Source organism: Grammomys surdaster, unplaced genomic scaffold (genome assembly GCF_004785775.1).
Source record: "Grammomys surdaster isolate TR1022 unplaced genomic scaffold, NIH_TR_1.0 126197, whole genome shotgun sequence".
Lineage (NCBI taxonomy): Eukaryota > Metazoa > Chordata > Mammalia > Rodentia > Muridae > Grammomys > Grammomys surdaster.
This window is the reverse complement of record NW_021621002.1, coordinates 3,068,251-3,082,782: the sequence shown is the minus strand read 5'-3', so window position 1 is coordinate 3,082,782 and position 14,532 is coordinate 3,068,251. Positions and strand designations below refer to the sequence as shown.

The 14,532-nt window shown below is 45.6% G+C and overlaps 1 protein-coding gene across 1 annotated transcript in view; it reads left to right on the top strand.

The window, feature by feature from the left end:
* Chn2 (chimerin 2) overlaps positions 1 to 14,532 on the top strand; it is a 270,333-nt gene that overhangs the window by 235,311 nt on the left and 20,490 nt on the right. The window contains exon 7 of the mRNA XM_028758343.1: positions 5,332 to 5,409. Within this exon, the coding sequence (XP_028614176.1) occupies positions 5,332 to 5,409 (78 nt within the window). The remainder of the gene's footprint in view (positions 1 to 5,331; positions 5,410 to 14,532) is intronic.

Genomic DNA, 14,532 nt, shown 5'->3' with positions numbered 1-14,532 from the left:
GTGATAATCTGAGGGGGTGGATCCTCTGATCTGTGGTTACTTTGATCACCTTGGTCAGTGTGTATGTGCTAACCCGTTATATGGTATGTAATGTTGCTTGATCACTTTGGTCACTGTGTATGTGCTAACCCGCTGTATGGTATGTAATGTTGCTTGATCACCTTGGTCAGTGTGTATGTGCTAACCCGCTGTATGGTATGTAATGCTGCTTGGACCATCGCTCATTCACCTTTTCCCTATATTGAATGTTTTAGCATTTTCTCATTTTTTCAATATTACTGGTTAATCTCTCTGTCTATCTCTGTTTCTCTCCTTTTCTCTCCCTCTCTCTGTGCCTTTGCCTCTGCACGAATGCATATGAGCGCGCATGTACACACACACACACACACACACACACACGCACGCACGCACGCACGCACGCACGCACGCATGCACGCACATCTCTATTTAAATCTTTGTCTTCAGAGCTGCCTAAGAGAATGCTGGAAATAGAATCACTGGCTTCCTTCAGATCTTTAATAAGTCATCAACTGTTTTCTCCCCAGACATCACTGGGACTCAATTGGGGTCTGTAGGAAAATAATGACCCAATGGTAAATACTCTAACTGCCACAAATACGAGTAAGACATGGGAACCTTGCCTCATGGCTCTCTGGCAGCAGGTGTCATCAGGAGCTTCATTTCCTGCACTGCCAAGAGGCAGCAAGAGCAGTAGAGTCAGGCTAGTGATTGTGGGTGTTACTTGGGCTATAACACTTAAGGGAGATTTAGACACTAGCCAAGAAGCGTAAAGGGCCAGGGAGTACAAACACTGGGGCTTGAGTCAAGGAACCAATGAATGCTCTTCAACCCGCCTCTTTGAAATGTATCACCGGGACACACTTGGGGTCTATAGGAAAATAAGCCAATGGTAAATCACTACTTCAGCAATCTTCAGGTAAGGCAGAGAGGGTTGGAGGGTCATGGCTGCTAGAGACTGAGAGGTGGGCTCGTCAGGAGTGAGTGGGGAAGCAGCCAGTGATCTCATAAACTTCTAAGGTCCTCACTTCCTCTGTGATGCTAAGCACCCCAAATGGCTGTTCCCCACATCTTTTTAGCTACTTACCCATCCTCTCTTTTCTTCATCTGACAACATCTTATTGCTTTCTTGTTACTGGACACCTGCCTAGATGCAAGATCCTGAACATGGAGAAAAAGAACAGAGAGAGACTCTAAACATTATAGAGAAACTCTAATCTTAATATTACAGGAGGGGGGCAGAAAGCTGGCTGTAGCCAGCATATTCATCATTTATTTATAACTGCACTTAACTGCCTAGGGTATCTTTAGCAGAAGCCTCCTCTAAGAGGACGTGGGGAGGGCAAAAGCCCCTCCATATCATATACCAGTCTGCTTATGTTAAAGTGGACAAATGGTAAATCTTTGTTATGTGTCTTTAATACAATAAAAAATAAAATTTGAGCTGGGCAGTGGTGGCGCACGCCTTTAATCCCAGCACTTGGGAGGCAGAGGCAGGCAGATTTCTGAGTTTGAGGCCAGCCTGGTCTACCAAGTGAGTTCCAGGACAGCCAGAGCTACACAGAGAAACCCTGTCTCGAAAAACCAAATAAATAAATAATATAAATAAATAAATAAATAAATAAATAAATAAATAAATAAATAAATAAAATTTGGTCGTTGATGGAAGGGGAAGCCTAGATTTCCTTAGTTAGACTGCTCACCTGCCAGATTTGAGACCTTGGAATTTCAGTTCATTGTTCATGTGTTCTCATCTGCAGAGTGGAAGGAATTAGAACAGCACTGCGCTTATAAATCTTTAGTGAATTCAAACGCGGAATGTATCTAGCACAGGACCTGGTATGTAGTAAGCCTACTTAAATGTTTATGGTATTAATGTAAGCCAGGCAAGCCCCACAGGAGGTAGGCCAGGCAGTATTCATCAATGGCCTTCAGTGATCACAGCTGGGTTTCTACAGGCATCTAGTGAAGACAGAGCAGGAGCTGCCAAACAGCTTACACCACAGCCCCTCAGGATGAAGACTGAGCTGGCCCAAATGTCAGCAGTCCAGGGGGGAACCCAGGTTTAAGTAGAATACACAGAGATAGGCAAGAGTAGATCAGATTTCTGTCAGCATCCAGTGTGTGTTGGGAACAATGCCTCGAGGAGAGCTTCCTATGATGTGCAGATAAAGATCTCTGTGGGAGGTGTTTCCTGCTGAGGGGCTCAGTGAGAGTCTCAAGAGATTCTTGTAAGCATTTTTCTGTAGTAAGAGGGTGACTTGGGGTTATCTCTGAAGCTGCCATTCTCTTGAGGAGCTGATGGTCCCTGTAAAGAGGACTCACAGAAGGACTGACTGTGTGTTGTGCCTGCCTGTGGCTGAAGGCATCCTGTGTTTGGGCAAAGGCTCTGGAAACTGTCTAAAGAAGTCACTGTCATGAATAGAAATAAAAAAAATGCTGGTTACAAGTAATACACACACACACACACACAAACACACACACACACACGCACACACACACATGAGAACAAATTAAATCTCATATTCAACCAGCAATACACCAGAAGGATGAGGAGCCGCTCTTCTGCCTGCTTGTCATACAAAGGGTTATTGAATCTGATTCTCAAATGGTATAATCAGACACTTTGCCTATCACACACTGAAGAACTAGCTCTAGCATCCAAAGGTCTCTCTGTTCGTTTACTAGCAATGAAGATTTGAGAAAAGCTCTTTTACCTTGGCCTCCAAGTTTTTACTTTTCGGCTAAGCCTGGAAGCACTAGTAAGGTATACCAAAGCTCAATTCAGCTCCCTCAGGGGCAACTGAACTTCAAGAGAGGATCAAGGAAAGGAGCTGCGAGGAGAGAGCAGCCTTGGGTGGTCCTAGTCCTCAGAAGCTAGGTCAGTGATGATCTTAAAATGAGTGTGAGATCATGTGAGACACGGTTAGTCCCCTGTCTCTGGCTTCCTCCCCGTACTAAGGCTTTTATTGTTCACTGGCTGCTATAGCTAGGAATCCATTAGAGACTTGCAGGGAGAGCCAAAGGTGACCAGAGCACAGGGGCATTTCCTGAGTTCTTGGTCTAATGGGAGTCAGAGCGGTCACTGATCTCTCTAATACAAGGCAGTGATAAATGAAAGGAAGAATGGAACCCCGAAAGGCAGAGCACTCCTCCAGTGGGAGGTCTAGGAATGTTTTCTCAGCAAAGGTGGCCTTTGAGTTAGACTCCAATGTCGGTGTGTTTAAGTGCAGCAAGACTCTAAAGGCGAGCACGAGCTACCACATGGAGAAGCAGAGTATGCCAGAAAAGAGATTTTCCAGGATCTCTGCGGGGAGAGGAGATGAGCTGCATCTCGGCAGCAGCGAAAGCTCACAATGCCAGCAGCACATGCTTCAGCGTGGAGAGGAAGCCTGGCGTTTTCTGAACACAGGGAAAGGAAGGCAGGGGGTGTCAGCAGCTGTGCTGATCACGGCAACTGTGGGAGAACAGAGGAAGAGGCAGAGTTAGTGTCTAAGGTCATATTTGGGGATGTGGATACAAGATATAGCAGCTGAGTACCATATCCCAGAGCTCAGGGGCTGCAAGCAGATGTTTTCCACTCATGTCTTGATTCTGCTACTGACGGGAGAAAGGTATCCTTCAGCAAATTGTGTTATCTCTCAGTGCCTCAGTATTTTTGTCCAGAAAATGGGCATAAATATCCCAGCCCTCATACCCATCTGCTGGAGATGAAATGGGTAAATGCACTTCAGTATATTGTGAGTGTTGTCTGGCCCAGTGTAAGTTCCTGTGCGTGACGAAAACTTCGGCTGCTGTTTCAGATAAAAGGCAACAAAGTGAAATGGGAGAATGGACTTCTGACCCAAGCTGAAAGGATGGGGCACGGAAGTGGAGACTCGCACAGGGAGAGGACTGGTCTCGTGAATCCCCACAAGGCAGCTTGAAGGGGTTCTGCTTCAACTCCAGGCCAGGTCTCATGCTACACAGAATGAAATTCTAGAATCATCCATGTCTCTGCTTATCAAGCCGTCTGCATTCTCCTGGCTTTCTAGCTCCTAAAGTATTGATTCTACTGTCTGTCTGGCGTTCGCTGCATTAAAGAACTCCCAAGACATCACAGTCCCCCGCTTCTATTAATGGAGAGACCTGGAACCAAACAGTGTGATCCCAAAGGAGGCCATACAGTGTTTTTTAAAAGCAAAAAGGGTGTTAAGGTAGTCTGAGGTGCTGACAAAGTATTCATCTGAGATGCTTTGTTTTAAAGAAAAACAAGTGATGTTTGGGTTTTAGTTAAGGAAATTTAGTACAGTTGTAGGATTTCTGCAGAGTAGGGAGAGGGCAGATGAGGGAACAGGGAAGAATCCTGCAGTGTGGCAGCCTGCCTCTGGCCTTCTGACCCTCTCACCTCAGAGTTGGCTGAGCCCAGAACCAAATGCTTTGCAGTTCTTCCATAAACTGCTTGGACTCAAGACTGTTGCAGTTCGATAGATGTATATGGCTAAAGATAAGGTTTTATAAAATAGAGGAGACGTTATCACTTTAAAATTAAAGAGTCATCTGGGTTTAAAGGTTTAGTCTGCTGGAGGTCAGCCCAGAATGAGGTTCATAGGCCCAGAATAATAATTGGACACAGCTTTGACTTTGAACATCACAATGACCGTGTGTGTGTGTGTGTGTGTGTGTGTGTGTGTGTGTGTGTGTGTCTGTCTGTCTGTGTGTCTGTGTGTCTCTGTGTCTTTGTGTATGTCTGTGTGTGTATGTGTGTGTGTGTGTGTGTGTGTATGTGTCTGTATGTCTGTGTCTGTCTCTACATCTCTCCCTGTCTGTCTGTATGTGTTTGTGTATCTGTGTGTGCTGCACGCATTGCTGCCTCTCCGGATCCCCTGTGCTGACTGGATATTCTGGGAGTTGCTATATATGAATGTGTTCTATTGTTCCAGGCACATGCCAGCCTTAAGAAACAGCACAAAGCAGGCCCATCCCTATTCATCCAGAGCCCCCTCCATCCTCAAATAGTCCTTTCCAGGTCACATGCCTCTCAGGCCCCTACAGACAGAACACAGCTGCCTCAAATCCGCTGCCCAACATTAGCGGCAGTCCCAACACTGCTGGCTCTGGAGAGCTTCCACGGGAGAAACCCAGAAAAGCTGAGATCCAAGCACTATGTTCTCTCAGGAATTGTGGCTGGAAAATGAGAGAAAATGCACTGTGCTTCGGAAATCCAAGCCCAGCAGGAAGCGCCAAGAGCTGCTAGCCATTGCATTTGGGGTAAAGGTGGGACTCAAAGGTGGCTTTCTCTGGTCTCCTCTCAAGCTCTTTGCCTGTTCACAGATCTCTTCACTGGTCCGAAGAGCTGCCCTCACACACAACGACAACCACTTCAACTATGAGAAGACACACAACTTCAAGGTAAGAGTCTACATCCTTTCTGCTGCCCTGAGAAGGGGGTGGCAGTGGGATAGGATCTCTGATGACTGCCATCTGGTCATAAAGGCAGGAGGCAGCAAAGTCCTTGGTTTTCCATATAACCCTGCTGCCTTGTGTCAAAGCGGAGGCTGGAGAAGCTGGCTCTGCGCTGCTGCCCCTTAATCCCTGCACGGGTATTGACTTGGTTCCGGGACCCAGGCCCACTTCCTCTTCAGACTTCCGTGGCCATTGAGAAGGAAGCACAGGATGCCCAGTCAGTGGCACTTAGAAGTGTTCTGCACAAAACCTAGCCATGCTTTTCCATCCTGAAGTGGAGTCACTGCCATTCGCGGGACAGTGCAAACAGTTGTCCAGCTGCTGATTGCTGTTCTGTCTTTTGTTCTCAGTGATTCTAAGGAGCTTGTTTCTGTGTAGACAGCTGCAGATGTCCTGAGGAGAGAGGGAGAGAGCCCATTCACTAGCGCGTGTGTGTGTGTGTGTGTGTGTGTGTGTGTGTGTGTGTGTGTGTGCTTTGGGGTCAGGGGCACCTCACAGCCTGGCTAAGCGCTCCAGACTAAACAAAAAGATACAGAGACCCGGTGGGAGTTTAAGTGGTTTTCCCATGAACTGTCTTCCTTTTAGACCAGCTTTGGGTGTAGGCTGCCACCAGAAAGTGAGGGCTGGTTCTTTTGTCCTGCTATGTTGTCTAAGAAGTGTCCGTAGGGGAAGCCAATGACAAATTGTGAGAATGAGAAGCTGCTGTGAAGAGGAAGGGCAGGAGCATGTTAGGGATTTGCCTTAGCAGATGGGGATGATATATGAAGCGGGGTTGGGGGGGGGGTTGCAGAAGCAGAATTCAGGAAGAAAAGAATAGGCAGAGAATCAGACTGGGGCTTGCCCTTCCCTGTTGATTTCTGCTTTCCTTCTGAGCCCACTGTCTGTGGGAATGAGACTGAACAGCAGGGAAAGGGAACCATTTCTGCCACAGCTTAGGAAGGGTCAGCCCTTCCTACGGATCTGTGAACATCTCTTCATTTCTGTTCATGTTAGTCTGCTGTGTCTCTCTGCTTCTGGGTTTGGAGAGCAGGAAGTTCAGGCCTTTCTTTGCCTGCTATCCTTGAGGGAAGGAAGCCTTCAGTCCTACGGATTTAGCCATGGCGTGGAGAACTGTGTTAATGGGGTGTCTTCCATCTTAACCTTTCTCCGTTACTGAAGAGCAACAGGTCTGATTTGGAGCGTGAAATGTCCACATTTATTTCCTCCTCATGATTTTCTATTTTAACCTCTGTGATCTTCTCTTTCCTTAAGACAGTATTTTTCTGACTTTTGGCAGAAACCCCTGTTTTGGGGTATCCTGTGGACGCACTCCCAGGCACGACAGGATGGGTCTTGCTGGATTCGCAAATCCCTTTCCTTCCTCCCCAAAATTCCAATGACTTTGCTCTGAAGATGCAGTTTGAGTACCTTAGTATGAAATAGCTTCTTGGTGAATACACCCTATGAGCTAAAAACATGGGAATATAGGTGATGGGTACTTTCAAAACCAATGCCAGACTGTTTGAACTTAGATCTTTGAATGGGAAATTACTCTTAAGATACTTTGGAAAGGATGGTTGGATCTTATTTCCTAACTGCACCCAAGATAAATTGGTAGAAGAACAAAGCACTCGGTGTCCCACGAAAAGAGAAACAAACTACATCGCGTTGTCCCAGAGCAGATCCATGAGACAGACAGGAACATGCCTCTCTTCTGGGGCTTATACAGACATCTTTAAAATCTTTAAAGCCCCGGAGGAGCTGCGGCCACTAATTGTGGCTTCATTTACACTGCTCCTGCCTCTATCTTCAGAGCGAGCGGCTGGGGCTGTCGTGGACCTCTGCTGTGTTGTTACTCATTCCTTCCACCCTTGGTTCCTTACCCTCTTCCTTCCCTCAGCTGACAACAAGAATGTTGGGAACACATTCCAAAAACAGGTCCATGCTGTAAATACAGCAGTGGGACTGTTAGGAATAAGTCACTAACTTAGAAAGCAGGTTTACCAAGGGTCCCGCTAACTACGTGTAATTTGTGTTTTCTACCTGAATTTTACATCTGCTTTTTATTTGTGTTTCTAATGGATCGTAATCTGGATCTTTCTTGATGCATTATTGGAAGATAATTATGCGGATATCATTGGGTCATTGTTGGATGACAAGAATACACACTTGTGGTTTTGTACTTATCAGCAAATAGCTTTGACTTGAGCCCGTCCGAATTCTTACCTGAGATAGGAATCTGTCAGCAGAGACTGCCACCTCACCTCCCAACAGGCATCCTTTCCCAGTCATGTCTGTTCCTGAGGTGCAGGGGAACCCTCATCCATGGCATATGTAGGAATTTCTTTATGGGGAATGAACAGAAACTCTCAACGCTACACAACACTGAGAAAGCACTCTTCTCAGATGCACCTGAGAACAGAGCATAGCTGCCTTTCAAACAACACTGCATAGAAATACAATCCAACCAATGTAAAAGCTCTTAGAGTCATGCCTCACATCATGCAATACTTAAGTACTTAACAAACTGCTTGCTAATTCTGTATTGGTTCATTCAAAGCTGGGGTTTTCTAGAGCCCCTTGCACCTCAAAGACAACAGTGAAATGAAAACTCCAACATAAATGAAGATTGTCTATAGAGAAATAGAAGGAGCTGCCACTCTGTTGTCTGGCTGGCAGGGGGAACGCTCATCTGTAAATAGAATATTGAGGTGAGCAAACCCCCAAGCCCCAGCAACCTGAATCCATGTCCTTCCGTACCATCAGCACACAGCAAAGCAGCTGAAGATAAGGATTCATGACTACTCCATGATTTCTTGCAATGAGTTTAGCTCTCTTGGCTTCTGTTTCCTCACCTGTAAAATGGGAGCATTTCTGGATTTAAAGAATACAGGTCAATCAGCTGTGAGCTCTTCTGCTATGCCCACTGCTTTTCTTGGCATCGAGCTCATTGAACTTGATTTTTTAAAAAAAAGATAAATGCAAATGATGTGTCACTTGTCTGTCCCTTGAGTCCCATTCATTTGATGTACACTTTTACTACTGATTCTTCATCCTGTTGTGGGTCTCATGCTTCTCTGTCTTTGATTTTCTTTGTGTGTATGATTTTTTTTTTTTACTTTATGCCATTGCTTCTGTAGGCTCTGCTCTGCTCTCCTCCCACCATTTCCCTTCCTCTCCTATTAAATAGGTGTGACAGAAAACAAATTGAAATCTAATGATGCTATTTTTTCAATTGAATTTAACCATGTACCTGAATGTCTCTAATTTGTTTAAAAAGTAGATGAAGAATTAACATTGTTAGGCCTGGACTCCACTGTGTATTTTCCACAGTTTTCAAAAAGTTGTCATATCTATGAGGACTCTAGTAAGCTCCTGCCTCTGCCATCACAAATAGCCCCAAACTTGGTCATTTAAAACAACAGCAGATGATGTTCTCATAGTTTTAAATGCCAGAGTCTACAGCCCAGTGCTGTGTGCCTAATGGCCTAGAGTAGCAATGGCTTCTTCTGGAGATGCTCCATGCCCTCACCTACCTAGCTACCTCATGTAGCTGGCCATCCTTGGGGTTCCATTGGTTCATATTCCTGTCTCCATCTCTTCATATCATCATCTTTGTCCTTGTACCTTTTCCTTAAGGTAGGGCTATGCTAGGCCAGCACAACGTCTGTCTAATTATGTTTCCCAAGATTTTATTTCCTAAAGGCAACATGCTCAGTGACCAAAGGTTAGGACGCAGTCATACTTCAAAACATAGGGCAGCCTATTCCAAGGACTTTATTGATATTTTTAGGAGCCTTGAGGGGGAAGGACCTCTTCCTCATCCTGAGGGTACATCTACATCCTCCACATGAGTTCAAGCCTGCCACTTCAGTAGAGCTTTGAGGCCACAGAACGAGATCTTTTGATGGTCACTAGTGTCTACAAAGTGTCAGCAGGCACCACCGCTAAAGGCTAATCATTTAACATCTTTAAGGTTTTCAACAATTTCTTCTTTTGTTTTCCTATTGATGCTTCATTGGTCTGACAGAGAGTGGAGAGATTTCATGGTCTGTTTATTAAGCATGTCTTCATGAGTAAGAGACTCAGTGAGAACACTGGGGATCTTAGTGCAGCATCTGGAGCATTGCGTCTGAAGTGTCTATTTTCTGTGGTTTGTTCCTATAGAGAATGTATACATTACCAATGTATACATTAAGGATCTGTCATGGCTATTAGCTCACATAAAACATGTGGTTACAAAGATCTCGCTGTATAATAGGTGCATCCCTATGCTAAAAAAACAAAAAGTGAGATGCCTTGTTAAATAGTAGTAGGAATGTCAAGACAGGACAACAGAACCATTGGGCAAGATGGCTATGACCACTGTGCTAATTCAGCGTTAGGAATGCCCCTTAGAGAATTTCACAAGGAAGTATAGCACATCTTTAGCAACACTCCCACCCCCTGCTTCTCGTTTCATTGTTGCTGTCTGTTGTGTAATTCCATTGATTCCTCTCCTGAGACCTGTCATCACTAATGAATAGACCCCGTTCCTCCTCCACGCCAGTCTTTTCAGAGATTCTTTCTGCTGCTAGTACACATGCTATATTTTGTCTGTAAGTCATCTGGTGTCTGATAAACCTACATAGGAAGTTATTCAAAGGCCTTATCTTAGGCCTCTGTGGTTAATTACTATTGCTCTTCATATAAGGCCTGTATTGGTCGGCTGTCCATCACTGTGACAATATACCTGAAAATAAATCCACTTAAAAAGAGGAAAGGTTATTATTATTATTATTATTATTATTATTATTATTTTGTCTCATGGCTTCAGAGATTTCAGTGCATGGTCTCTTGTTTATGTCATTTCTGGGGCCTATGGTAAAGCAGAACATTGTGGATCAAGGTACATGTTGGAGCAAATATGCTGTCCCCATGGCAGCCAGGAAATAGAGAAACAGAAAGGGGCTGAGTCCCAGTATCCCCTAAAGGATACGCGCCCAATGATCTAACTCCCTCCAACAAGGAAAACTTCTTCTACCTCTCTCCCACCTCCTAGTAGCACCATCACTGGGGCCCAAACCTCCAACAAAGAGTTTCAGGGGTAACATTTAAGATCTGAACTGTACTTAGCACAAAAAAGAGAAACTTGTTTGTCTCAATGGTGACTGAATTAATCCAATTGTCCTATTTTTTTCATCAATTTACTTACTTTACATACTGACTGGAGCGGAGCTTCCCCTCCTTCTTGCCCTCCCAGCCCCTCCCTCTCATTTTCTCTCCCCTTATGCCTCCTTCCTTTCTCCTCAGAGGAAGGGGAGACCTCCCATGTAGATGTACCCACCTTGGTTTATCAAGTTGTAGTAGGACTAGGCACATCTTCTCCTGAGGCTCCACAAGGCCATCCAGTTAAGGGAAATGGATCCAGTGGCAGGCAACAGAGTCCGAGCAGCCCGGGCTCTTACGTGAAGACCAAGCTGTATGTCTGTTGGGACTTAGCCCTGTGACCCCATCATCTAAAGTATTGGTTCTCAACCTAGGGTCGAGATCCCTTTTGGGATTGAGTGACCTTTTCATGGGGGTCACCTAATCAGAAAACACAGATAGTGACACTATAATTTATAACAGTAGCAAAGTTACAATTATGAAGTAGCAACAAAAAAAGTGTGATTGGGGACCACCACAGCATGAGGATCTATATTAAAGGGCCAGAGCGTTAGGAAGGATGAAAACCACTGATCTAAAGGAACTGTGCTCACAGGATTTTGATCAAGTGTGTAAACCGTTTTTTAGAGAAGGGCCTCGTGAGAGCAAGTGTCTGACTTAGAGCTTGTCTCCCACCTAGCTGGTCTGTATGTATATGTTAGGGTGCCATCATCACCATCACTGCAAACCCTTCACAGACCAGCAGAGCCCAGGAGAGAGAAGGGCTCTGATGCACATCCTACCAGGGCACCCATATTAGGCCACACCAGGACATGGCTTAGTCACGAAGTTTCGTGGTGTCAGTTACCAGCACAGAGTCTGACCCTAGCAAGTCCTCAACTGATTTTAATTTTTTATGGGTTTTGTCTGGATCCAAAGAACACAAAATTCAAAAGGACTGTTCCAAACGACTAAATGCCCGATTCTGCCACATTCCACCCAAAGAAATAAGTCCTTTGTGTTTTGTTTGGGATACAAGAGTGAGCACCAGTGGTCACGATTCATACTAGGGGACTCCTTTTGAAACTTTCCAGAGAAGAGAGCTCTTCAGCCATTTGTGCCTTTACTCCACCAATACAGAACACAGGCTGTCTGTGTGCCAGGTGCCAGAAAGTGCTGAGGGTGACAAAAGTACACTCTTCTGCCAGGGGCTTCACAGCCAAGACCACAGAGGGACATTTGGCAATATCTGGTGATGGAGATGTGGGTTTCATCATACCAAAGTGTACCAATAGCATAGAGAGAGGCTAGGGATGTGGCCGGGACAGCACCCTCAGCAGAGTTATTCACCTCTCTGTCTATATCACTGAGGAAGGGAGACCATGCTCCAGGGAATGGGGGAGCCACCCAAGCAATCACCAGGTCTGACTCTGCTTAACTTCAGAGATCAGGTAGAATCCAGCAATTTCAGGATGGCCGTGGCTGTAGACCTCAGCAGGAAGTAATTGTCAACCAGAGGGAAAAGTTAGCACAAGACTATCTCAGTTCTGTGAAAGGCTTCATTCCCAGTGGTGTGTTAGGAACACAACTCCCTCTTTTCTAAAGCACAGTTCCACTTCCAAACCCTCTCCTTCTGTGCTTTAATTCTACTTCCAAATGTACAGCTGCTGGGCACCTGGCAGCTTGACCAGCTACGGGGGCATCACCCCTGTCTCTGTTCCTGCTTTGGAGTTTCTGGTATAAATAACTTAATTTTTGCCCTTTGAACCTTTGCTAAGGAGGGTCTGAGGCCTTCCCTCGGCCAGGGAACCCCAAATCGTCAGTCTCTCAGAGACTGGGTTGGTGAGCATGACGGGGAGCCCTTGCTTGCGTTCATCAGAAGCAGTATTGTCAACAAGGCCAGTTCTCTGAATTTTACCTTAGGACCACATCTTTAATCCTGTTTTAAATGCCCAGGCAGCTACTGACTGACTCTAGAGCTCCCTGGTGCCCCATGAGAGCCCGTCTTAGCACGGCATCTGTGCAGCGAGCCTCAGTGAGCAAGCAGAAAGTGTCTCTGTTACAGACGACATAGCTCCCTTCTGCTATCTCCTTACATCTGAGGAGGTTCACTTCAAGGTCAGCACTCCATCCGCTCCTGTAGAAAGGGAAAACATGAGTTCATTGTCACACGATTGTGGGAAACAAAGTAAATCGGGGGCGGGAAGAGCCCTCCGCAGAAACCTGAACACCTTGACTGTGCTATTAGCTTCCTGGACGACTGAGGCTAATTTGCTTCCCCTCCTACAGTGAACCCTGGACCTCCAAAAAAAAACCCAGATACATGAGTCTAGAAGGATCTTTTGCCAACCCCAAGCCACTCTTCTATGCATGCTAAACAACCTAGAAAGTGGCTTTAGCCCTGTAGTCCTTTTCCAAGTAAAACGAAAGAACCAGGTTCCTGTTTTTAATATGAATAATAGAAGCAAAATGATTTAGCTCTGTATCAGTGATCTCAAGCTTCTATTGCCCCCCCCCAACCAGGAACCACTTGGCAATATCTGGAGACATTTATGGCCCATCCCTTAAGGGATACTGTAAGCCTCTGGTATGTAGACAGAGATGCTGGGGGAAAAAAATAAATCCCTGTAGTGGCCAAGACAGCTGCCTCCACACCCATGAATTTTCTAGACCAAAAATGTTAGCAAGAATAAAGTTGAGTAACTCTGATACGAACTGATAAGAAAAAGTAAAGCCTTCTCACCACGACATGTCATAAATAGCATTTGCTTACAGATGGAGTCTGGGCAAGTTGATTGTATGTTTGGGCGGTGTCTACACTGCCCCATCAAAACATTTGCTCCAAAAACCACTGGAGAGACCTGCCTTCCAGACTCAGCAAATGTGAGACAATAACATCCTGTACATCTTGAAAGAGCCAAGTGGGGATGCCCGCTGTCTGCCTGGGACTTTCTTGACAACTCTTCTTCCTCCTGTTTTTATTACCTGCCCATTCCTGGACCATTTGTCAAACATGCCTTATCTCTGGTAATACCATCTTGTTTGGTGTGGTTTTTGAATTCCAGGCAGACCATGCCCAGTATAATAGTCTTGGACAAACATTCTTCCTGTCTGGAGTATTTTCTTCCTGTCTGGGGTATTTTAGTTACTGCCCTCAAGTTTGCAAAAAAGGTTCTTTCTCTTTAAAAGATACTTTTGAAAAAAAATCAATAAGTTTCGGAGAATGGAAAGGGCGGCTTGGTGACTTTTTAAGGTGTTGGGGTCTTTCACTGAGATGACGGATGTTGGACATCAACCTCCAAACAGTGTGACTCGGAGCACACCCTCACTGCTCGCTCGCTGGAGCCTGATCTCTCCTCAGGTTCCAAAAGAAAACAGAATAACACACCAGCCATGAAAATAAACAGTGGCCCATCCTCAGAAGGAAGCCGGGCAGTGAGCCTAAAATAATGTTTGTCTAACTCAACGTTCCCCTCGTTCAGATTTTATTTTACTTGTGTGGGCTAAGCAAGGACAGAAAGTGACTTGCCCCTTGTGGAGTCGCCCTGCATTTGTTTGGTCTTAGGACTTAGGATTCGTGTTAGGAGAAGACATGGGTTAAATAAGGCGGGGCCGATAAGCACTGTATAAAGTTGGTGTGGCTTTGTAGACTGCCAGCAGCAGTGACGCTTAGAATCGTGTGATGAGCAGCCTTTCGTTTTTTTGGGAGTATGTGTAGCTGCCGTTTGGCCCCTATCTGTGTGTTGTAAACACTGAAACTGCTTTCCTCACCACTGGACCTTGCCTTTTGACTTTTGCCCCAACGAGGTTCCCGATACACTGGATAAGATTGAGGCAGTTTTGATCACCACTCTCTTTATATCCTTCACAAAAAAAGAATGCCTTTCAACATGCAAGCCCGCCCCCGAGGCCCGAGCCCACCTCCCAAGGCCCAAGCCCATCCCACAAGGCCCAAGCCCACCC